General features: G+C 45.2%; 1 protein-coding gene across 4 annotated transcripts in view; it reads left to right on the forward strand.

Moving 5' to 3' along the window:
* LOC139260278 (titin homolog) overlaps nucleotides 1–26728 on the forward strand; it is a 106148-nt gene that overhangs the window by 26364 nt on the left and 53056 nt on the right. For all 4 annotated transcript variants that reach the window (XM_070876684.1, XM_070876687.1, XM_070876685.1 and 1 more), the window contains 2 exons: nucleotides 8866–8951; nucleotides 10883–10942. In XM_070876684.1, coding sequence (XP_070732785.1) covers nucleotides 8919–8951; nucleotides 10883–10942 — 93 coding nt within the window. In that variant the 5' untranslated portion in view covers nucleotides 8866–8918. The remainder of the gene's footprint in view (nucleotides 1–8865; nucleotides 8952–10882; nucleotides 10943–26728) is intronic.

A 26728-nucleotide genomic window follows, 5' to 3' on the forward strand; every position in this document is an offset into this window, starting at 1 on the left:
AATTAAGCCAACTAACAATAACAAACATTCAGTCAGGCCGCGTAAGTTTGGCTAGAGTTGTTTGATTTAGTCAGCTGTTTGGATTATTAAAGAAGATATTACAGTGGCAATTAAAACAGATCATATGGTATCCATGGTGATGGCTGTGATGTCCTAGCTGTAAGCAATAATTTGAAGCATTTATGTTGTTTAATAGTATTTTTTTTAATTGATACAATGAAACAGTAAGAGGCATATTTTCCTCAAAAGAGTAGATGTGAATATATAGTAGCTTTCCCCATGTTATACTAATTGCTACTATTTTGCTAAAAGTAGGGAATGGAGGAGAAAGATCTTTAAGAAAATGAGGAAGACTGCATAAATATGTAATCATCCATACGACACACAGTAAATATATAACAATGCATGTTAAATTTATACCAATTTGGGTATGAATAGGTGTTCAAAGTCAAACTGACATTTACAGCTCGCTTCCAGGTGCCTTACCCAACTGACCTTTCTTCATATGTGAGCCTTGTGAACCCATTCTGACTCAAAGGCAGAGAGTGTCGAAATAGATTGTGGATGTCTAGTTCTACTGCCCTGGAAAGTATTAATCAGGGTTTACTTTTTCTATCCTGCTCATATACCTCTCTAAAATTCCTCTCTGTGACATCTCTTGTCAAGGCAAAAGGCCCTAGTTTATCAAGTTGTTCCTCATAGTTGATTCTTCGAACATCGAAGATCAGCCTATTATTTTACTATTACTTGTGATGGTGTGCTGGAGTACATGCTAATCATGTGAAACATTCAAGTCTTATTCAAAATTCATAGCAAACGTCAAGCAAGTGATGACAACATCAAAATAAAGGACAAAAATAAGACTATATGAAGAATTCTGGAAGAGTGGACTTTCAATCAGGAGAATAGGGGAAAACAAAGCGGAAATTGTGAGTCCTCAAAAAGCGTGGTAGAAATCACCCACAAAATTATTGCTAAAATTAATTTGAATTCCTGATCAATCACCTAGCAGTTACAGTGTACCATATATTCATAATCACCTAATGTAACATAATTTTGAACGAGGACATCAGCAATAACAGGCTGATGATCTTTTGGTGGCAATTTGTTCTCATGCAATTTTTGCTCTGGAAAGATGCACCATTATCCCATAGGTATTTATACAGAACCCCGAGATACATATAACATAGCAAGTAACAATGAAGTGGTAAATCATTGGGATTATACTGTTATTTCCTCCCCATGAAATCGAACAGGAAACACATTTTAAGATGGTAACTGTCTGCTCGATAACCACATGATGAGCTTGGCTGCATTGTATTTTTGTTGGACTTTGGAGATTTCATACTGGAATCATAATGGTAAAATAATTGGTAAAATAATGGGACTAAAGGCTAGATTGAAGGGACATAGATATAAGATTAAATGTAAGTGATGGAGAGCAGGACAAACGTTTCAGGCAGTGTTGTGAGGCTGTGGAATGTACTACCAAGACTGCAGGAGGATGTAAACAGTTTTGTGCTGTGAGCAGAGGTGTTGTAACTGCAGTTCAATGGAGATACATGTGAAAAGAACTGAGAATGGTAGTATACCTTAAATGGCTAAATTCTCAAAGGAGTTGAAGAAAAGAGAGAAGGGTGCAGCTGCACAGATCTTTAAAAGTGAGACTGAAGATGGAAAAAGCCATGCACAGGGCAACGGCGATTCTGTGTTTTACATGTAGAGGCATTGAGTACAAAAGTCAAGGAATTGGTGATAAATCGGAACATGAATATTGATTGGTCACAGTTGGAATGCATCCCATTATAGAAAGGATACTGGAACCATGTGAAAGGTGCATATAAATTTACTAGGATGATAACAGGGCAAGAAGATATAGTTATAATCAAAGACTTAAAATTAGGGCTGTACCCTCTGCAATATTGTTTGCCATGTGCATTCTACAGCACTACTCTTGAAAAACAAATTTGAATCCCTTTTTTAAAAAGTGAGTTACGTTGATGCATCCATGGCAACGAGTTCCCTTTAATCACCTTCTCATATTGCTAGTGTGGAGTGTCCATTAACAGACACATGCTTCATAGTGCTGGTCTGAAGAGATTTTCTTTGACACGCGATATATAGCAACAATATAGGCTGACTCATTCTTTTTATTTATCTGTAAACTGAGAACACATTTTAGATCACAGCCCACAGTCTCCTCCAGTTGAATCAGTCCCGCATGCCTCTGATCAATCTGTCCGCAGAGGTGTTGAATGTTTACAGAACTTAAAACTACGTACCTAACAAATTAGCTGCGAATTCGAGGTGTCAAACAAATGTACAACAAAGTACTTAATTGAAAGAAAGAGTGAAGCTGGAAGGGAGCTGCAGTTGTCTTTACAGAGGTGAGTCTCAGGTGCTGTCTCTAAATGCTGAAAATACAGATTCGAATTACACCCAGGGCAAGTGATCTCAACAAATCCGATCATTTAGGGGCTAACATCAGAAAAATCTGCCAATTGTTATAAAAACCCAACAGGTTCACTAATGCCCTGCAAGGAAGGGCACCTACCACCTCCTTGGCCTGATATACATGTGAATCCAGTACACACTATGCTTGACTCAATGCCTTCAGGGCAAATAAAGGAGGGCAATAAGTGCTGCCTTGCTAGCATTGCCCACATCCAACAGCAACAACTTGTATTTATACAGCACCTTTAACGTAGTAAAATATCCCAAGGTGCTTCACAGGAGTGTTTTAAGACAAAACAATTACTTTTGCTACCGAGCCACATAAGAAGAAATTACGGCAGATGACCAAAAGCTTGGTCAAAGAGGTATGTATTAAAGAGCGTCTTAAAGGAGGAAAGAGAGGTAGAGAGGCGGAGAGGTTTAGGCAGGGAATTCCAGAGCATGGGGCCGAGGCAGCTGAAGGCACGGCCACTAATGGTGGAGCATCAGGGATGCTCAAAAGGGCAAAATTTGAGCAGTGCAGACATCTCGGGGGGGTTGTGAGGCTGAAAGAGATTATAGAGATAAGGAGGGGTGATGCCATGGAGGGAGTTGTAAACAAGGATGAGAATTTTGAAATCGAGGCATTGCTTAACCGGGAGCCAATGTCGGTCGGCGAGCACATCCGTGAAGAAATGTTTTAAACTTCAGCTGTTCAAGTCGTTTTTTCCCACAAACAACCTACAATTTGTTCTATTGTGAACTCGACCCAACCTATTTCATCTCCTGAAGAAAGATTTTGCAAAATCTCTTTTCTGCCTGCTCCCAAAAATGGTAAATCAAAATAAGAAGATAAGAAAAAAGCCCAAGTCTACTAAAGACTTGAATATTGCTCCAATATGCAGTGAAACTCTGCGAATATCTTTCATACTTTTGGACAGCATAGAAGAGAACGTTTGTCACCTGATTGTCACCATAACTTCTCTCTCCATCACAATCTTTTTTCCTGTTTTATCAATACTACTGTATTAATGCTCCTCTGATTATTTTTTAAGCTGCATTCCTATGCAATCTTCCTCCTCTCCGTGTCCTCCCAGATCATAGTTGGGTTTCCTCCTAACTGCAGCCATTGCTACATCCCACTAGCAGCATTTATTCAAATAATGTATAAGAAACATTTCAGGTAAATGATTGTAAATGAGGGCAATAAATTAAATTTACAAATGGGGAAGCAGAAGAGAATGTTGCTTATGCAAATAATACACTTGACATCAACTAAGAAAACATAAAGTACATTACAATTTTCTGTCTCAATAATAAATTGTTCACAGTTAACTTAACCTCTATTTCCTTTTAAAAAAAGCTTTTTCAGTAAAAATGTCAATCATTTTCTGAGTTTGCCGACGTTACAGTGGCTACATTTCAAAATACTTTATTGGCTGAGGATGTAAAAGGTGCAACATAACTACAAGTTGTTTTCTTTTCCTTTTGTGTACCACTTTATATCAGAGCTGGTACTTGTAAATTTCTTGTGCTGGGTCATTAAGGCTTGTGGCACTGTTGAACAACAGCTTCTTGCACTATCATTACCAAAGAGCTCAAAGAGGTAACAGACAGATTAATAAATATTTAATACAGATTTTCATATGTACCACAGCTAAAACCATGTCAGAGGATCCAATGGGCATGAAAGACGAAAAGAAATGTAACAATGAAAATCATTTTAAAACACTTAATAAAATATTCGATCGGCATGTGTATGGGGCGGGAAGAATATATCCATGAGTGATCTGACCTAATCGTCTGGACAATCAGATAGCATAAGCGTTCACATGAGACAATATTTAAAACAGCGCAGATTGTATCCATCAAAAACATTCATGCCACCTTTTCATTAAAGCCACCCAAGGAATTAATCTAAAGGGATTCTCTATAGAATGATGAAAGACTGTCATGCGGCTTAAGGATTAAAAAATCAGAGGTCAAAACAGGGAAACATGAAACAATTTATAAAAAGTGTAAGCTAGTAACCTTCTCTATTATCTTTAATTATGGTTTATTAAATTAAGGTGCTTCCTATAGTACTTCTGCTTTAAATTTATTTAACTGATCTTTGTGTTTGTAATATATGCACCTGTGAGTATGCTCACAGGTTTGTGGAGCTGTTGCCCGGAGGAGGCGGGGGTCCCCAATGGAGCCCTCTCTATGCGGGAGTCCTCCCTTTATTTATTGGGGACTTGGCCTGGAGGGTGTTGTAAGGGGCAGTCCCGTGCAATACATTTTTAAGTCAGTTCACGGGCTCCCAGGCCGCCTGCAATTTCTGCGGTCGAGAGGAGTCCGTGTTCCATATTGACGTCGAATGTGTGAGGTTGCAGCCCCTCTTCCATTATTTGAAGGGGCTGCTCCTCAAATTCTGTTTGCACTTCAGTCCCACACTCCTGATCTTTGGGCACCCTGTGCAGAAGGGAGCGGGCAGGTCGGAAGGCCTCCTCGTAGGACTGCTCCTGGGCATGGCCAAGGTGGCCATCAACCGGTCCAGGCAGTGGGCGGTCGAGGGGGTTATTCAGCCTGACTGCCTGCCTCTCTTCTGCGGTTACATACGAGCCAGGGTGTCCCTGGAGATGGAGCACGCGGTGTCCACCGGTACTCTCGCGGCCTTCCGCGAGAGGTGTGCGTCGGAGGGACTGGAATGCATCATGACCCCCGGCAACCAAATTCTAATTTGATTTAAGTTACTGGAAAAAGTTTAATTTGATTAATGTGTCAGTTTTAGTGCCCCCCTTTAACGGGCTCAAAATTGGCCAGGAGTTGTTCCGATTTTTTTGGAGCAACTTGATTTTTCTGGAGTATCTTAAAAATCCCCATTTTGCACATTCAATTTGCGCCAGTGTAAATGAGTTAGTTATGATTTTTTTAGTTAATTTAGTTTTTCTCTAAAGGGGGCGTTACCAGCCACCTACACCAGTTTTGGCCATTTAGGCCACTTTGGCCAGCTAATAGTTACTCCAAATCTATTTAGGCCAGCGTATGTGGCCACTTGTGAAAACCCTTATGGAGAGTTAAGAAATCAGTGCAGGTAGGTACATCGGAGGCCATAACAACTTAATGACAACTAAAGAATGTGAATAGGATCAAATAGCTATACAGGACATCAATTGACAAACGTCACAAAGTTAATTTACTGTACAATAGAAGCATTCATGGAAGCTTAAACTACAAAATAAAAGAAGTAAAATATAGTGAATTAAATTGCCCTAATCTCACAACTAATTTAAATAACTATTTGTTTGCAATGATTATACTGGACCAAAATTGAGCCCATATTATCTAAATAAAGTCTACTTCAATAAATAAGATATTCTCTCAGTGTTCCTCCGTCATCTATGTTCTTCTTTCACAATAGCACCAGGTAAATAGGGTTGACAAATGGTCACCAGTATTCACATATTTACATAATGTTTTCAAAATATCCAAATAAAAAATAGAGCAGGTAAGTCCTACCCTACCTTTATCTTCAGCCCGGGAAGGCAGCGGGCCGGCCTGTGGCGGTTGGCCACTCGGCCTGGGATAGGGGCAGGACGCACCAGCAGCCAAAAAGTTAGTTTGCAGGTGCAACAGGTAATCAGGAAGGCAAATGGAATGTTGGCTTTCATTGCGAGAGGGATGGAGTACAAAAGCAGGGAGGTCCTGCTGCAACTGTACAGGGTATTGGTGAGGCCGCACCTGGAGTACTGCGTGCAGTTTTGGTCACCTTACTTAAGGAAGGATATACTAGCTTTGGAGGGGGTACAGAGACGATTCACGAGGCTGATTCCGGAGATGAGGGGGTTACCTTATGATGATAGATTGAGTAGACTGGGTTTTTACTCGTTGGAGTTCAGAAGGATGAGGGGTGATCTTATAGAAACATTTAAAATAATGAAAGGGATCGACAAGATAGAGGCAGAGAGGTTGTTTCCACTGGTCGGGGAGACTAGCACTAGGGGGCACAGCCTCAAAATACGGGGGAGCCAATTTAAAAGCGAGTTGAGAAGGAATTTCTTCTCCCAGAGGGTTGTGAATCTGTGGAATTCTCTGCCCAAGGAAGCAGTTGAGGCTAGCTCATTGAATGTATTCAAATCACAGATAGATAGATTTTTAACCAATAAGGGAATTAAGGGTTATGGGGAGCGAGCGGGTAAGTGGAGCTGAGTCCACGGCCAGATCAGCCATGATCTTGTTGAATGGTGGAGCAGACTCGAGGGGCTAGATGGCCTATTCCTGTTCCTAATTCTTATGTTCTTATGATGATGATGATGATCGGGTTGCACGCTGCAGCACGCACATTGAGAGGCTGGGGGCGAGGAGCTACTGCACATGAGCGCACACTCCAACGCGCATGTGCAGACGTCCCGGCACTGTTTTCAGCATGGGACGCTGGCTCCGCCCCCGACCCAACTGGCCACTCTGTGCGAAGACCCGGGAGAGGCCGGAAAACGGCCAAGGTGGGGAGCAATTTTTTCGGAGCACTTTTCAACGCAGAAAATTGGCACATCTCCGGTGAGTGTGCCGAAAAAAGGGTTGGGCCAATTTTGAGCCCAATAAGGGGGCACTTGTATTAAAGTTTGCCATCTAATTTACCCCTTTAATAAGAGGGCATTTGATTTACAGGTGCAACTGAAATCATTGTAGAGCTGTTGCCCGGAGCAGACGGGGGTCCCCAATGGAGTGCTCTCTATGCGGGAGTCCTCCCTTTATTTATTGGGGACTTGGCCGGGGGAATGTTGCATGAGGCAGGCCCGTGGAATCAGTTTTTAAGTCGGTTCATGCACTCCCAGGCCGCCTGCAATTTCTGTGGTCTGGAGGAGTCTGTGTTCCATGTTTATGTGTTTGTTTAATTTGTCGGTTTTAGTGCCCCTTGCAAGGGGGCATTTGCTTTATAGGTTCAGCTAAAATAGTTGTAGAGCTGTTTCCTATCGGAGGCGGGGGTCCCCAATGGAGGGCTCTCTATGTGGGAGTCCTCCCTTTACTTATTGGTGACTTGACCTGGAGGGTGTTGCACAGGGCAATCCCGTGCAATAATTTTTTAAGTCGGTTCACGGACTCCCAGGGCGCCTGCAATTTCTGCAGTCTGGAGGAGTCTGTGTTCCATGTGTATGTACAGTGTGTCAGGTTGCCGCCCCTCTCCCATTATTTGAAGGGGCTGCTCCTCAAATTTTGGTTGCACTTAAGTCCCATGCTCCTGATCTTTGGGCACCCGGTGCGGAGGAGAGCGGGCAGGTCATAGGGCCTCCTCGTAGGACTGCTCCTGGGCCTGGCCAAGGTGGCCATTAACTGGTCCAGGCAATGGGCAGCCCGACTGCCTGCCTCTCTTCTGCGGCTACGTTTGCACCAGGGTGTCCCTGGAGATGGAGCACGCGATGTCTACCGGTATGCTCGCGACCAGGTGGGCACTGGAGGGACTGGAATGCATCATCAAGCCAAATTTTGATTTGATTTGTGAAATTTTCTTCAACATTTTTGGTGAGTTTGCAGTTTCTAGTTGTTGTGTCCTTTTAACAAGGGGACACTAACTTTAATTGTATAATTTAAAAGAGTTGCAGAGCTGTTGCTTTGTGAGTGGCTTAGCCAGTCATGTGATGTTCACAAGCCTCAATAAAACCTCAGTCAGTTAGTTGGGTTTAGGTCATCCATGAGATATGCAGTTGTGAGCGTAGTGGATGAACTGGTAATGTGTTGTGTGATTGTTAAACCTTTATTAGTCAACCTATTAGTTCTTAATAGCAATGTGTTGCTATGAATTCTTAAGCAAAGGACCTATGAAGCAAATACATTACAGTGTTCATTAAAAAAAATGAATCACATCTGTCAGAGGGTGTGCTATCCAAGTTCAGAGGATGCACCCAACTGCTTCACTGTAATCAATGTCTTTCATTTATGTATCAATGTTCTGCTGATCTCAGAGAGCTCCCTCAACAGGCTGCTGAAATGTTAGAACACCATCGCAGGGTTAAAGGCAAAGAAGTTTAGAAGGTGTAATGAATAGAGCACCTGACTCTATTTATGACTTCTTTAGTGTTCCATTACAATTGAACCTCAGAGGCCACCCTAGCATCCTGTTACAATGTAATTAAAATGTGAACATTGTTCTGTTTTAGAATTTAAGCACATCATCATTTGACATTGTCTTTTTCTCCCGATAATAGCATTCCATCCATAGAATCCCTTTTATTTCATAAATAATCTTTTTCAAACTGTCTGTCTTCACCTCTTCTGAGGAATCCCAATCGGTGAAAGCTTAGAAATTCTTCACAGTTCTCGTGTGCTGTTTGCTGTTTTATTCCTTTCTTTAATAGTCTCAATGTATTGGTTTGCATTTCCAAATTGGACAACGCCCACTAATTTACATACAGTTGTCGGACGAGTTGTTCATTCGTGTTTTATTTTTTTCAGTTTCCTTTCTTCTCCCTTTCCTGTTTCCTCTGTGGCACTGAAGTTGAATCACAATGGGAAATGAAAGCAGTTCTGTGGGTGACCAGGTGCGTCTGTGTTGACATTTATTCTGAGGACAGGACATGTGTCTGGAAGTTATAATGTGTAGTGATCAGTAAGTAATGTCAAAAGACTTGGAGCTCTCATGTTCCTGCACTCTCAGCAGGAAAATACATTTGATGCTCAGCAATCAGAGACAGCCTTAAATGTTTCACTTACTATTCTGTCATATGTTGCACGTGATTTTTAAATAAGCATATTTTGGAGTTCTCATATTTCTGTGAGGATAATCTGACTTCAATCTGAAGAGATCTTCAATGATAAAACTTTATTCACACAGAGACTATTTTATTAAGACCATGGGGTACAACACAGCTTTAACTGCTGGACCACAGTAAAATGATTTTCATGTCTGAAAATAAGTTGTATGGAGAAATCTGGGGGGAGAAAATGAGTAAATTTTGGCAGGTCAAATACTTACCTAAAGTGTCAGTAAAATGTGACCTTGGTTAAATAACTGCATACACAATTGGCAAATTTTACTGAGCCTTTGCCCCTGCAAGAATAATTAGTGCTTTGATTGAGAGACACAATTACTGCGTGAACAGGGTTTAAGACTATTTAGAGAGCTCTGAGTCTTTACATTATATATCCGGGACATAGATTTACATCAGCTAATCCTTTGTGGTTTATGTATATGGACTGTCACATTACTTACTATTGTACTATAATGCTTGGAACCAGAACATTAACATAGAATAGATCACAATTATTAATTGTTGTAGAATTCTAATCATCTTCCTTTTTCAGCTTGGATAATAGTGATAGGTTCAGTCAGAGATATTGCACGATGCATCCAATTAGAGAAAGTAGCAAAGTTTATTATAATGAACGCTCCAGTGTTATGTTAAAATAAGAGACCGAGGAGTCATTTTCCAAGTCGATGTTGGTGGTTGGGATCCTCACCTGTCACCGGCACAAACTGGTAACTTTCTCGTGTGTGCAGATTTCCCACCTGCCAGCATCCATTCGGAAAATTACCCCGGACAGCTCATCAAGATGTGGTGAGGCTGACTGGTTTGATCAGTTCTCGTCTCTTATTCCAGGAGCTATTCATTAAAGCATTTATCAGATAAACTGACCCTTTAAGTTTTAAATTCATTTCAAATAAGGCAGCTTGTAGAATACGGGACTTCAACATACCTGAGTGCCCATTCTCTTCATAAATTGGAAAACTTATTTTTATTAATTTATCTGCTAATGTGTAATGATTTGTAAATGAATCATTATGCAACTTAGAAGTTTACTGAAAGTCCCTTTTTTCGGCTTTCCTTATTTTTCAGTTATTTCTTCACATTATCTGTTTCCCCTCTCCTGCACCAAAACAGTCAGCAGATGATATAGGCCCGGACACCTGTCCATGCAGCCTGAGGCTATTTGATAGGAGACTTGCAACAACAGCCTGAGATAATTTGGCCCCCATTTTCCCAGTGTTGCTGATCCACTTCACTTTCACTTAGCACCAGCAGACAAACTGAGATTGTGATCCAGTCTGTGTCCTTCCACTGCCTAGCACAGAACATTGGCACGTAAGTGCACTTTGCACAGGGCTACACATCTCTCTCGTTTGCTGGTGAATCATGTTTATTCAGATCTTGTTTGTTTGCTTGGGGAGGGTGAAGAGCTAAAAAAGCATGAGTCACTTTTGTTGCAATGGCACCCTGGGCAAATGATGTGATTATGCACATCAATGGGATTTTTCTGATTGTATTCATAAACAATCAAAAAAAAAGCTTGTCTGACATCTTTTCATGGAGGTATGTGTCTTTTAAATCTTTGGTGTGACCTACTGAATAAAAATCGTGATTTCCTCTCTCGAAATTCAACACTTAATAAATAGAGTTTGTGTGGTACTGATGCTACAGAAGTGTGACTTGTCAAACCTGTTAGTTTATTTATATTTTGATTCATTTTTTAGCCAAAGGCTACTGATAAAGACAAAATCACCTTATTACCTCCAAATCAGGAGACGACACAGGTACTGTTATATGGTGTTTGACTAAAAATAGTTGCTCGCTGTGACCTCATGTGCTGGACTGGAACTTTGCATGGCTTGCTGTTTCTCAGGCGCAACTCTTTTTTTACAGTGACTATCATCCAGACCTCTCGCATTTCAGAAGTTTATTAATTGCATGCAACCTAACATTAAGAAGCTGTAAAGGAACAGTTGATCTTAGTTGGACTGGAGTGTAATATTTTTTCCGATCCACTTACTCATAATAGCAGTAATGCAAAACTGCAAGCAGCAGCTGATAAAAAGACATCAATAACACAGACTAAAACCAAACAGATACTACTCATGTCACCTGCAGAGTTGTGTGCTGATGCAATGCATGGACCAAATGTACAACTGCGTTTTAAAATTGTCTCATGTTGTGAGCTTCTTATGTAGATTTCACCGTGGGTATGGATATGTTGTGCAACCAATGGCAAAGGTGTCAGGGGCAGGTGGTTGGAGGAAGGTGGTCACACCTAGAGTACTGCTTACAGTTTTGGCCTCCATATTTAAGGAAGGATATACTTGCATTGGAGGCTATTCAGAGAAGGTTCACTAGGTTGATTCTGGAGATAAGGGGGTTGACTTACGAAGATAGGTTGGGCCGATACACATTGGAATTCAGAAGAATGAGAGGTGATTTTATCGAAACATATCAGATACTGAGGGGGCTCGACAAGGTGGATGCAGAGAGGATATTTCCACTCATAGGGGAAACTAAAACTAGTGGACATCGTCTCAAAATAAGGGGCTGCCCATTTAAAACTGAGATGAGGAGGAATTTCTTCTCTGAGGGTTGTAAATCTATGGAATTCTCTGCCCCTGGGAGCTGTGGAGGCTGGGTCATCAAATATATTTAAGGCGGAGATACAGATTTTTGAGTGATATGGGAATAAAGGGTTAAGGGGAGCGGGCAGGGAAGTGGAACTGAGTCCATGATCAGATCAGCCATGATCTTATTGAATGGCGGAGCAGGCTCGAGGGGCCAAATGGCCTACTTCTGCTCCTATTTCTTATGTTCTCATGTGATGATAATGTTGATTTCTGGATTCTTTTACCTCAATCTGGTTCAGCTAAATTACTGAAACGAATACCGTTTGTGCTTTAAACAAAGCAAGCTTTTATTTAAAAAGCAAATCCCGATTGGGGACCTTATCAGACAGAAGGAATGCAACTCTGATAGAACGCACCCACTTCCTACGGACAAAGTGACGTTACATTGTAAAGGGACGACTGTTATACATTTTCGGCAAAAGATAACAAGATAGGGCAAGAGTGACATCCTAGTTCAGCCTATCCCTTTTGATCCCTCTTTCCCTTTGTCCACTCATAAGCCGACCTAAGTATGGTCTGATTTTAAACAAAGACCTTCTGTTAATGTTTCAGGTTAATAACATGATTTAATAAGACCTTGAGGTTTTTCTGCAAGCTGTGGGTTTTGTTTCAATATGTGTTAGTGTTGTAACATTTCGCAGTCTCGAGTCTGAGATGTCATGGCTATTCCTCCATGAATTCTTTGTTAGCTTATACTGTCCCTATACAATTCCCACGTTCTCAACTTCAATGTCTCTATACATGTTTAAACATTCACAATACCTCCCAGGAATGGTAGGATAGTGGTTATGTTACTGGACAAGTAATCCAGAGGCATAGACTAATGATCCATAGACGTGAGCTCAAATCCCACCACGGCAGCTGAGGAATTTAAATTCAGTTAATTAAATAAATTTGGAATAAAAAGCTAGTATCAATAATTGTGCCCATGAAATTATTAAATTGTCATAAAAAAGCCATCTGGTTCAGTAATGTCCTTTAGGGAAAGAAATCTGCCATCCTTGCCTGGCCTGGCCGATATGTGACTCCAGAACCACAGCAATGTGGTTGACTCTTAACCGCCCTCTGAAATGGCCCAGCAAACCACTCATTATTGTTTCTCGTAGCAGTTATTTTTAATACTAAGAAAAAAAAAACTGGACGGACCACTGCATCGACCTCGGCACCAGCTATGGACATGACAATGGCGCACTCAGCCCAGTCAACCCTGCAAACTCCTCCTCACTAACATCTGGGAACTTGTGCCAAAATTTGGGGAGCTGTCTCACAGACAAGTCAAGCAACAGTCTGACATAGTCATACTCACAATGTCATTCCTTTCAGCCAATGTCCCAGACTCCTCCATCACCATTCCTGGGTATGCCCTGTCCTACCGGCAGGACAGACCCACTAGGGGTGACAGCACAGTGGTATACAGTTGGGAGAGAGTGGCCCTGGGAGTCCTCAACATTGACTCCAGACCCCAGGAAGTCTCATGGCTTCAGGTCAAGCAAACCTGCTGCTGATTACCACATACTGCCCTCCCTCAGCTGATGAATCAGTACTCCTCCTAGTTGAACACCACTTGGAAGAAGCACTGGGAGTAACAAGAGCACAGAATGTACTCTGGATGGAGGACCTCACTGTCCATCACCAAGAGTGACTTGGTAGCACCACTACCGACCGAGCTGGTGAGTCCAGAAGGACACAGCTGCCAGACTGGGCTTGTAGCAGGTGGTGAGTGAACCAACATGAGGGAAAAATGTACTTGGCCTCGTTCTCACCAATCTACTTGTTGCAGATGCATCAGTCCATGACAGCATTAGTAGCAGCGACCACCGCACAGTGATTGTGGAGACGAAGTCTCGTCTTCACACTGAGGACACCTTCCATCGTGTTGTGTGGCACTACCACCGTGCTAAATGGGATAGATTCAGAACAGATCTACCAGCTCAAAACTGGGCATCTATGATGCTTTGTGGGCCATCAGCAACAACAGAATTGTATTCCACCACAATCTGTAATCTCATGGCAAGCATATCCCTCACTCTACCATTATCATCAAGCCTGGGGACCAACCTGGCTCAATGAAGAGTGTAGAAGAGCATGCCAGGAGCAGCACCAGGCGTACCTAAAAATGTGGTGCCAACCTGGAGAAGCTGCAACACAGCACTACATGCGTGCTGAAAAGTGAAAGCAGCATGCCATAGAAAAGGCTAAGCAATCCCACAATCAACAGAGCAGATCAAAGCTCTGCAGTCCTGCCACATCCAGTCATGAATGCTTGTGGACCATTAAACAACTAACAGGAGGAGGCGGCTCCATTAATATCTCCATCCTCAATGATGGCAGAGCCCAGCAAGCAAATGCAAAAGCCAAGGCTGAAGCATTTGTAACCATCTTCAGCCAGTGATGTGGATGATCCATCTCGGTCTCCTCCTGAGATCCCCACTCTCACAGAAGTCAGCCTTCAGCCATTTCGATTCACTCCACGTGTTATCAAGAAACGGCTGAGCACACTGAATACAGCAAAGGCTATGGGCCTTGACAACATCCCAGCTGTTAGGCTGAAGATGTGCTCCAGAGCTAGCCGCGCCTCTAGCCAAGCTGTTCCAGTACAGATATAATACTGGCACCTGCCCAACAATGTGGAAAACTGCCCAGGTATATCCTGTCCACAAAACGCAGGACAAATCCAATACGGCCAATTACTGCCCCATCAGTCTACTCTCAATCATCAGCAAAGTGATGGAAGATGGTGCCGACAGTGCTATCAAACAGCACTTACTCATCAATAACCTTCACCAGTGCCCAGTTTGGGTTCCGCCAGGACCATTCTGCTTCAGACCTCATTACAGCCTTGGTCCAAGCATGGACAAAAGAGCTGAATTACAGAGGTGAGGTGAGAGTGATTGCCCTTGACATCAAGGCAGCATTTGACCGAGTGTGGCATCAAGGAACCCTAGTAAAACTGAAGTCAATGGAAATCAGGGGGAAAACTCTCCACTGGCTGGAGTCATGCCGAGCACAACGGAAGATGGTTGTGGTGGTTGGAGGTCAATCACACAGCCTTAGGAGTTCCTCAGGGCACGCTGTCCATGGCCCAACCACCTTCATCAATGACTTCCCCTACATCATAAGGTCAGAAGTGAGAATGTGCAGTCATCAGCGAACAATGTTCAGTGCCATTTACAACTCCTCAGATAATGGAGCAGTCCATACCCGCATGCAGCAGGATCTGGATGACATTCAGGTTTGGGCTGATAAGTGGCAAGTAATATTTGCGCCACATCAGTGCCAGGCAATGACTATCTCCAACAAGCGAGAGTCTAACCACCACCCCTTGACATTCAACGGCATTACCATCGCTGAATTTCCCCCACCCCTTTAACAACCTGGGGGTCACGATTGACCAGAAACTTAACTGGACCAGCCACGTAAATACTGTGGCAACAAGAGCAGGTCAGAGGCTGGGTATTCTGCGGCGAGTGTCTCACCTTCTGACTCCCAAAAGCCTTTCCACCATCTACAAGGCACAAGTCAGGAGCGTGATGGAATACTTTTCACTTGCCTGGATGAGTGCAGCTTGAACACTGAAGAAGCTCGGCACCATAACAGGACAAAGCAGCCCGCTTGAGTGGCACCCCATCCACCACATTAAACATTCATTCTCTCCACCACCGGTGTACCATCTACAAGATGCACTGCAGCAACTCGCCACGGCTTCTTGGGCAGCACCTCTCAAACCTGCGACCTCTACCACCTAGAAGGACTAGGGATGCAGGTACACGGAAACGCCATCACCTGCAAGTTCCCCTCCAAGTCACACATCGTCGCTGGGTCAAAATCCTGGAAGTTCCTCTGTAGCAGCACTGTGGGAGTACCGTCGGCATATGGACTGAAACACTTCAAGAAGGTGGCTCACCACCAGCTCCTCAAGGGCAGTTAGGCATGGGCAATAAATGCTGCACTTACCAGTGACACCAACATCCCATGAATGAAATAAAAAATAAATGTCCAACCGGAGTTGACAACCCTAAACTAAGCCGTACAGATCAGGAAGGTTCCAGGATTGATTTGTACTCTGTGCTGAGTTAGCTGACCTCCACCAGTGGATGCGGTGTGCTACAATTGGCATCAACGCTCTGTGCTTGGTAGCAGAAAAAGTTCAGTTCGGGACCTAGAAATTGGGCCATTTTTGGGCACACGGGGACATAAGTTTGTGGGCTTCCCCCATGCCTGAATGGTGAGGCCTGACTCTCCCCAGATATTGGGCCTCGGGTCTCATTTCAATATTGCTGGCAAAGCATGAAGAGCCTGCTGGTGAAGAACAGTCCAAGTTTGGGCTTCTGCTAGCACCATTGTCAATGTTCGGGGCCTGTGTTGGGCTAGGTGTGGGATCCGGGCAAGGATAGGGGGACAGAAGAGGGAGATCAGGAGTGGAGGTGATCGGAACAGTAGGTGTGGGGTCAGTCGGAGAAGGAGTGCTTATATTCAGGTAAGTTACTTACCATCTTTATTGCAGGCAAACCCGAGGACTGGTTTCCCCTTAGTGCAGCCCGCAATGGCGCCGACTGCCTCGGGGCAAACCAATCCTGAGGAGGGGTCCCCAAACGGGTGTTAGGCTGCATAGTTCATATGCAAAGTAACTAACACCTGCTTCAGGCATGGGAAAAGGATGCCTCTTCTTTGTCCTTACCCAATATAGTGGGCAGTGCACTTCCAGCCAGAAATGTGCACACGCTTTCTGCCCATCATTTTGGGACCTTAGCAGTCCGAACAACACCCGAAAAACGGGCGCTGCGCAGACCAATTTCTCGGCTAATATTCTTGATTCTGCTGTGTCAGGCCACTTGGCCCGGGAGATGGGCGACGTCCCTTCGGCTTGGGATAGGGTCGTTGCTCCGGAGACAGGACGCGCTGGGAGGGCCAGGAGCTGCTGTGCACGCCCGCAGCTGCCGGCACTGTTTTCGGCGCAGAGCTGTAGCTCCGCCCACAGCAGCTCCTGCTGCGCCGCGCCGACCTGGAAATGGGCCTACAGCTATCGGAGAATCGCGAGGTAAGTATTCGGTGCAATTTTTGTTCTACAAATTAGGCGGGCCTCTCCGATGTGCACCGTTCTAGCGGGGGTCCGAAACTTGAGCCCATTAAGAGGGCTCATCAGTATTAGGAGGGTCTGAATAATCGGTGAAGTTCCTCTCCCTTATGCTATGGATTATTGCCTATTCTATGCAACACTTGCTATACAGGTAAAGCACACTTAAAATGAATTAAGCATGATGGTTAATTCATCCTTAACCTTAGTAATCAGCGGGGCCCGTTCAACCACTCTCCCTCCCCCCCCCCCCCCCACCCAGTTCAGCCTCCCTCCCTCCCCCCCCCCCCACTCAGTTCAGCCCCCGTTCTTCCTTCACTCCCGTCCCTCTTCCCCCTCCCCCCTCCCGCCGTCCCTCTTCACCCCCCCGCGTCCCTCTTCCCTCCCCCCGCCCCCATTCTCTTCCCCCCCCGCCCCCGTCCCTCTTCCCTCTCTCCCCCCACCCTCTCCTCCCCCTCCCTCCCTCTCTCCCCCCTCCCTCCCTCTCCCCCCCCCTCCCCTCCCTCTCCCCTCCCTCCCCCTCCCTCTCCCCCTCCCTCTCTCCCCCTCCCTCTCTCCCCTCCCTCATTCCCCCTCCCTCATTCCCCCTCCCTCATTCCCCCTCCCTCATTCCCCCTCCCTCATTCCCCCCTCCCTCATTCCCCCTCCCTCATTCCCCCTCCCTCATTCCCCCTCCCTCATTCCCCCTCCCTCATTCCCCCTCCCTCATTCCCCCTCCCTCATTCCCCCTCCCTCATTCCCCCTCCCTCATTCCCCCTCCCTCATTCCCCCTCCCTCATTCCCCCTCCCTCATTCCCCCTCCCTCATTCCCCCCTCCCTCATTCCCCCCTCCCTCATTCCCCCCTCCCTCATTCCCCCCTCCCTCTCTCCCCCCTCCCTCTCTTCCCCCCTCCCTCTCTCTCCCCCTCCCTCTCTCTCCCCTCCCTCTCTCCTCCCTCTCTCTCCCCCTCCCTCTCTCCTCCCCCTCCCTCTCTCTCCCCCTCCCTCTCTCTCCCCCTCCCTCTCTCTCCCCCTCCCTCTCTCTCCCCCCTCCCTCTCTCCCCCCTCCCTCTCTCCCCCCCCTCCCTCTCTCCCCCCCTCCCTCTCTCCCCCCTCCTCTCTCCCCCCTCCCTCTCTCCCCCCTTCCCTCTCTCCCCCTTCCCTCTCTCCCCCCCTCCCTCTCTTCCCCCCTCCCTCTCTTCCCCCCTCCCTCTCTTCCCCCCACTCCTCTCTCGCCCCCCCTCCCTCTCTCTCCCCCCCTCCCTCTCTCCCCCCCCTCCCTCTCTCCCCCCCCTCCCTCTCTCCCCCCCCTCCCTCTCTCCCCCCCCTCCCTCTCTTCCCCCCCTCCCTCTCTCCCCCCCCTCCCTCTCTCCCCCCCCTCCCTCTCTCCCCCCCCTCCCTCTCTTCCCCCCCCTCCCTCTCTTTCCCCCCCCTCCCTCTCTTCCCCCCCCTCCCTCTCTTCCTCCACCCCCTCTCTTCCCCCCCTCCCTCTCTTTCCCCCCTCCCTCTCTTTCCCCCCTCCCTCTCTTCCCCCCCCCTCCCTCCCTCTCTTCCCCCCCCCCTCCCTCCCTCTCTTCCCCCCCCTCCCTCCCTCTCTTCCCCCCCCTCCCTCCCTCTCTTCCCCCCCTCCCTCCCTCTCTTCCCCCCCCTCCCCCTCTTCCCCCCCTCCCCCTCTTCCCCCCCTCCCCCTCTTCCCCCCCCTCCCCTCTCCTCTCTCTCTCCCCCCCCTTCTCTCTCCTCTCTCTCCCTCCCCCCTCCCCTCTCCTCTCTCTCCCTCCCCCCTCCCCTCTCCTCTCTCTCCCCCCACCCTCTCTTTCTTTCCTCCCTCCCCTCTCTGTCAGAAACAGAGAGAGGCACTAACAGAGACAGAGAGAGGCAGACACTGGGGGGGGGGAGGGGGGGAGCGGTGGGTTGTGGGGGTCCTCCCAGTACACTGTTGGAGGGCGTCCGGTGCTGCAGTCGGTGAGTAAAAACTTAATTTTTTATTTATGATTTTTTATTTTTTTTGATTGATTTATTGATTTATTTATTATTGATGATGGCTCTTTATTTGTAAAAGTGAAGTGTTTTATGTTTGTAAACCTGCCTTCTCCTACCCCCCCTCTCCCCCCCCCCCATCTCTTGTTCCCTACGCCTGATTTATGTGTAGGCAAGGTTTTTCTGAGCGTACAAAAATCTACACTTACTCCATTCTAAGTTAGTTTGGGGTAAGTTTTCGCTGCCTAAACTTGCAAAACAGGCGTAAGTGGCAGGACACGCCCCCTTTTTAAAAAAAAAAATCTTCTAAAATGGAACTATTCTAACTCACTCGAACTGGAGCAAACTAAATGCCGTGAATTGCAATTTCTGAGATGCTCCATTCTAAACTAGTTGCTCCAAAAAAATAGGAGCAACTCAGGCCGAAACTTGAGCCCCATCTGTCTGCTCTTTGCCTGCTACAACTCTGTACCCCTTACAGAAGAGTATTTTTCTGATATGCCTCCAACTTCAAATTCAGGGCCAATAGAGTTGAACAGTGCATTTCAAGGCATAAAAACATATTATGCATTTACCACTGGAGGGCACTCCAATACAGAATGTTGCATTTAAACCTGCCTTGCCTGGGCCCTGAACCACAACAGTCGTTACATTTGCAATTCTGTTAGCAGATCTAAAAGGCTCTTCGCATTTGGCAAGAATGTATTCGAATTGATTTATTTATGTTTTAATGATGAGTACCAAACCAGAAGTGCGAATTTGAATTTACTCAAATGGGCCTGAAATAAGGATTTTGGAAAAATGGCTGGGTTTGGATCATTTTGATTTTGGGTGAAACTGTACCTCGAATAAAATGTTCATGCTGGTGCTGAGAAGGATAAGGGTGTAATGGGGAATTGGGGTAGCTAGGTGTCCGAGTCTGGTGTAGTGGGGCTGATCTGCCAAGGGTGATGGTGGATGAAGTTAGGCTGTTTCCCTTGTCAGCAGCATCACCTCAATAATTGAACTTGAGAATTAAATAGTTGGCAAATCATGAGCAGTGCATGCCCAAATTTCCAGTATATGCTGCTGGTAAACAAGTTGAGAATGACCCCTTTCGAGTCAGACATCAGGAGCTGAGAGTCAGGAATCTGTGAGGATAATTTTCATGTGTAGCAAACTCGTAAGAAAATGTGGGAAAACTTCCTTCCGTTAGTATTTCGAGTGAAATCAGAAATGCACTTAATAGATTTCTGACGTCACTGCACGCAGTCAGTAGAAAAGATTGTCCCCACAGTGTAAAGAATTAGGAGTCAACTCAGGACACCAGTTCGATAATCAGAAGTCGGGTATCTGGAGTTAGGATTTCTTCTTTTAATGCAAAATAGAGAAATGCCTACTTTTTCCACAATTAATGACTAATGACATGTCTGTGAATGTGTGGCTTTGACACATAGGCTGCAATTGGATGAGTAGGTTTTTAATTAGAAATAAGCAAGCAGTCTCTTGTTTTTTGTTCAAAAAGAGATTTTACCCCCAAGAGTTAGGGCATCAGGAGAACTGAACGAATATATTCTGCATGCTGCTGGTGTGCTTGTGGAAGAAAGTCTGCTGGGAATGGAGCTTTCATCATATTTCATCTCTTAACTTGTTCAACTGGGATGACGTGCTTGGAAAATGTCACAACTCATTTCAGAAAACTTAAATTTTTGCACACACAAAGAGCAAATATGTTTTCTTCATAAATGAACCCTTTACAATAACACGCCAAATGGCGGTTAAAAATAGACAGTGTGGAAACCCGCATCTAATCTATGCTTAGCTTTGCCAGCTTTTTGGTTTTGGACCAGAAACTATGGTTTTTAAAATAGAAACAGAAAATTGCTGGAAACATCATCATCATCATCATAGGCAGTCCCTCGAAATGAGGATGACTTGCTTCCACGCATAAAACAGGATGCGTTCACAGGTGTTTCAATGAAGGACCGAATATTCCGGATCCCGAACTACATCTTGAAGGGTGGAAGATGCTTGTACGTGGATTTTTTTAACGTATGGTGGCCGTTGCACACCAGCCACCACACGGGCTTGACAGAGCTACGTCTTGGTCCAATAGCAAGAGTTATTCAAGATGACTGGAGACCTGCTCTGCTGCACAGACCTAGTGCACACACATATCGTAGTGTATGCTGGCCAGTGCTGCCCCTGGCCCCGAACTCACGCCTCTCCTGGGCCCCAATCACATCACTCTACAGTCTCTCGCCGCTCCTTTGCCCCGATCTCACTGCTCCTGCTGTATCGGCTCACGTTCCAATCAGTGACCTGGACCTGATGACATCACTTTTCGCTGCCGCCGCCCTCCTACATCAGCTCGCGCTGCTTCCTGAAGTGGTACGCTGCTTATGGCCGCAACTTGCCGCTCCTTTTATACCCCAACCTGCCGCTGGTGTTCTCATGCAGGTGGAAACACACAGCAGATCAGGCAACATCTGTGAAGAGAGAAGCATTGGGTTACTGGTTTCAGATCAATGACCTTTCATCGGAACTGTGGTTTTTTTAAACAAACTGTCCAGAATATTAACGAGATTAAAAAGCCCATTTTTAATGCAGAAGAAATATTTTCTCACTCACTTCTGTGGAATCACCACATGCACTGCTCTAGTGCCACCTTGCTGTCACGTAATCTTGGAGCTAATGAACTGTTCCCAGTCTCCTGATGTCCTGTGGATGCTGGCCTGTGTTTGACTATCACAGATTTGGAATTCACAGGCTTTGCTGCATTTTATGTCATCTTGATGGCCACTTTGAAGTGTGCATTTAGAGTATCTCTAATGGTGAACAAAATAAATAGGAGCAGGAGCAGGAGCAGGTCATTTGGCCCCTCAAGCCTGCTCCGCCATTCAATAAGATCATGGCTGATCTGATCTTGGCCTCAAGTCCACTTTCCTGCCAGTTCCCCATAACCTTTGACTCCCCTGTAGTTCAAAAGAACCAATGTTAGTTGTCCATTTTATTAGGTCCACTGGTGCAAGCCAACAATGGAACAAATGATTAAAGTTACATGCTTATTTGGGGGATTTCTTAAAAAACAGGATACGGGACTCTTAGCAGAAATGTTATAATGTTCCTAAATATAAAATAAGCATTTTTTCCGTGCATATTTTAGTAATGCTGAAACCGCCATGCAGTCTTTTAAAAAAAAAAATGACGATGCATCCAAATCATTAAGGGGGGCGGTGGAGAAGGCAAAACAAATGTTAACGGATCTCTAAGGCAGGGCTGTTTTTGCTTATCCCAAAACACTGCTGTATTTGGTTAGGCGGGCAGTGTTGTATCTTGTGATTCAGGAAGTTATTTTGAAAATGTATGGACTGTAGGTGGCAAACACTAGAGTTTGTTTTAGAAGTGGTGCGAAAGGGAATAAGAAGGAAAGGTAAGTGAACTCAAACCAGTCATTAAAAATGAAAGGGGGAGGGAGGGAGGGGAGGGGGGTGGAATCTGAAGTATTCTATGAAATCAGAAAGTGCCACTTTTACTGAAGGCAGACTGGAAGCAGTGTGTGTTCAGTCTGACTAAGCAGTGTGACATGTTGCAACAACCACCACTCAGGAAATTGTGTGTCTAACTAAGGAGTGGTATTTGTGATTAATCTGAACTTTACCAAGCTGGGAAAACGAACGGTAACATTTTCTTTATGAAATGCTTTTTGTCGACTTTCTATGTGTAGAGTTTTGATAAATATGACTTAGAGTATAATCAGTGATTGGTGAACTCTTGCTCAAAAGACACACAATTCCTATGTGGGTCATGTCATTATATAAGCAGTGTTGGAATTCGCTAAAGTGCTGTGGCATTGCTGTTGCTAAGGGCTGATGCCGTTTGTTACTGTGAACAGCAAGCATCTGTTGCTCGACTAACAACGTCTTCACAATAGAAAAACTTTTTGTTCAGAATAGTCAATATCTTATGGCCAAGGAAAAAACACAGTACAGAAAAAGAGATATACTTCAGTTGTGTGGAGTCACACCATTCAGGTTAACATCATTTGAAGCCTGGTAATTGTTCTCAGTGAAATCTGTGCCTTTTATTGTACCCCTTGGCTGTTAAGTCCCAAAGATTTTTTGCCATAATGAAAATATTAGATGCACTTGTGATATTATGACCCAGTTTCCCTCATCACTTTGTTCAATATTGTTATACATGGGCACGAAATTCGGTTAGATAGCGCCCCTCGCGAGGATCAGAACAGGGGCGCTAAAGTGTTTGCAGCTGTGAGCGCTGGCATTCCCGCCGCTCGGCAAATTCAGTGTGCTCGTACTGGCGGCGCTGAGGCGTATCACCTGGGAGCGTAGCACCGGTATGCAACGCCACCGGTATCGACACAGATGGAAAATTTGGTTTGCGCTGCACTCGTAGTACCCCGTAGTGAGCCGCCAGAGAAAGCTGGCACACATGCTGTCGCGGGGTGCTCAGGGAGGGAATGACTGCATGAGCTTAAGTGCGAGTGATATTTTTCTTTTTTTCGATGTAACTTTTTATTTGGGGTGAGTAATGTACAGGGAACGGTTTTTTTTGTGTTTTTTTTGTTCTGATTTTTTTTCTAGGGAGGCCTCTCTTAAGGCGCTAAGAAGCCGGTTCTTTAGCACAGGATATTGAGTTGATCACCCGGCCTTGCGCCCCAAGAGAAGTGTGGAGCGCATCCCATAGCGCTCCACTCCACTGTTGGGGCGCAACCACTGAATCTTTTTGGCTGCCGACACAAACCATTTTCCGACGCTAAATTTAGAGACCAACCGACATTAGCGCCTTTAAAAAAAAAAAAACTTCAACTGAATTTCCAGCCCTATGACCAGGGTAGAAATTAGTGTGTGATGCACCAGCTTTTCAGGCCTAAAATGGCACAAAACATCAATTTAGCAGTGGGGTGGCCTGCACCCAATCTGCGCAGGCGTTGCTCACATTGCCAAACTTGTTGGGGCCCATTTTTTAGGCGTCCCAACCGGACGCCCAACACATATGTAAATGAAGGGCCAAACACCTGCTAAAGGACCCCTTTGACACATTCAGCACTGAAGAGCGGGTCAGGTATCGGGCCTCCCTCCGTGGCCGCCAACCAAAGACAAGTGTTTTTATTATTTAATTCTCAAACTTCCTTCGGAGCCAAATGGAGCAGGACTGCACTTCCGACACCACAGGATTCCCCCCCCCGCCCCGACCGTAGCCTGTTCCATTCCCCTCTCCCGGGACTTTCCTGGGAACAGCTGCCAATTCCCCAGGTGGCCCGAAATCTATGGCTCCTGTCATCGAGCTGCTCGCTGATGTGCGACCAGAGCTGGCAGCTCGCCCCAAGTGTTGAGGAAGGCTCAAGGACCCATTCTCATCGATCCTCGGGCCTCTTACTGTGGGCGCACGCTGCCTCTGCAGCACTGAGTCTGGGCCTGTTTTCTACCCCACCATTCCTTGATGAGCACTTTGCTGATCAATTTATTACTTCTGTGAAGGTGCTGTGTTAATCAATTCATTGAGCCTAATCTTTTAAAAAAGCAAGACTGTTAACTTTTAACAATCAGGAACAATCCAGCACTGACAACCAGCTGATAATTGGCAAAGTTGATTGACCCTCTATGTATTAATGTTACAACAAAGAAGCATTAATGCCAGAACTGAAGCCTCGTCACAATGCAAACTATCAATGTTAAAATGATTCTGCAAGCAAGGAATTGTTCATTAAACATTTGTGGTTTTCAAGTCTTATTACCCATTATCTGTTTTGAACATTCTCAATACTAATGGATATATAATGAAGAGAATGTTACACCTTGACAGAAAGGTTAGCAAACAGGTTAACAGATCAGCAGTAGGACATTTTCAAGTATGAGATGCAAAGAGTACAAAATAAATTATTCCTGTAAAGCAGAGCGGTTTGGGGAGGGGTTGCATCAAAGTACCGAAATACCAATTATATCTAAATTCCCTGTGGAAGCGTGTCTGTAATTCTCGCATTTTCTTTCCAATACTTCTAACATTAGCGTAAACATATTTCAAAGAATGCCTTGATCCCTGCGACTGAAGTTTATAAACTTGCTGCAACAGGTAGCTGCCCAGACTTCTCCAAGTAATTCACAACCAAAAAGACTTTATACATAAATAAACAAAATCTGTCAAAGTTTTACAAAAAAAACTCTCACTCGATTTTTTTAAAGTTGTTCCTCTCCTGCAATGAGTCAAAGTGGAGAACATCCACGAGTCAGGGTGAACGTGCCAGTCCGACCATCGCTCTTTCTCATCACCTCTCACTGCTACCTTCGCACACGCAACCCACATCTCCTCCACTTTTGATTCATGCAACAACAACAATGTGCATTTATATAGTGCCGATAATACAGTAAAATGTCTCAGGAGCGTTATCAAATAAAATTTGACTCCAAGCCACATGAGAAGATATTAGGACAGGGGACCAAAGGCTTTGTCAAAGATGTAGGTTTTAAGGAGCATCTTAAAGGAGGAGAGAAAGGAGGCAAGGCTGAATGAGGGAGTTCCAGAACCCAGAGTCGAAGCACGACCACCATTTGGTGGAGCGATTAAAAGATGCACAATCCACTCTGACCTGGACCAACTGGTGATTCTCAATATTTGTCATTTTTCAATTTTTTTCCCCGTTACCTGTTTTAAATGTACTTTTTACTCATTTTAGTTTGTTTCCTTTGTTCCTACCCTTCTGGGTTACTTTTAAGTAACATTCTGGGTCTATACTGCTGGTATAATGCTATGTCACTCACAATGGTCCGGTGCCAAGGTTTCAACCAAAATTCAGGTTGCTGCTGTACAGAAAGGTTGTGTGTGGCTGCTCAAGTTTCACGTGTGTCCAGGTGCTCTGAGTTTTAGATGAAACTAGAGCGCACATTACACTGATGCACATCGTCTTCCGTTCAGTTACTGGAGCCTGAGTGGGGAGGCAGGCGATGGAGGAGAAGGAAATGCTTGGACTCAGTATACCTAGGTTGACTGGAGTTCCTTCATATTGTATTGGGTGCAACTGTTGCACTGGACCTGCGGCAATAAAAAACATGTCCTCAGACTAACATTTTTAGTAGCGGTCATTAGCATAGGAACATAGGAAATAGGTGCAGGAGTAGGCCATTCGGCCCTTCGAGCCAGCACCACCATTCAATAAGATCATAGCTGATCATTCACCTCAGTACCCCTTTCCTGCTTTCTCTCCATACCCCTTGATCCCTTTAGCCGTATCTAACTCCCTTTTAAATATATCCAATGAACTAGCATTAACAACTCTCTGCGGTAGGGAATTCCACAGGTTAACAACTCTCTGAGTGAAGAAGTTTCTCCTTATCTCAGTCCTAAATGGCTTACCCCTTATCCTTAGACTGCGTCCCCTGGTTCTGGACTTCAACATCAGGAACATTCTTCCTGCATCGAAACTGTCCAGTCCTGTCAGAATTTTATATGTTTCTATGAGATCCCCTCTCATCCTTCTAAACTCCAGTGAATACAGGCCCAGTCGATCCAGTCTCTCCCCACACATCAGTCCTGCCATCCCGGGAATCAGTCTGGTGAACCTTCGCTGCACTCCCTCAATAGCAAGAACATCCTTCGTCAGATTAGGAGACCAAAACTGAACATAATATTCCAGGTGCGGCCTCACCAAGGCCCTGTACAATTGCAGTAAGACCTCCCTGCTTCTATACTTAAATTCCCTAACCATTTGCCGCCTTCACCGCCTGCTGTACCTGCATGCCAACTTTCAATGACTGATGTACCATGACACCCAGGTCTTGTTGCACCTCCCCTTTTCCTAATCTGCCGCCATTCAGATAATATTCTGCCTTCGTGTTTTTGCCGCCAAAGTGGATAACCTCACATTTATCCACATTATACTGCATCTGCCATGTATTTGCCTACTCACC

This window comes from Pristiophorus japonicus, chromosome 3, assembly GCF_044704955.1.
Source record: "Pristiophorus japonicus isolate sPriJap1 chromosome 3, sPriJap1.hap1, whole genome shotgun sequence".
NCBI lineage: Eukaryota > Metazoa > Chordata > Chondrichthyes > Pristiophoridae > Pristiophorus > Pristiophorus japonicus.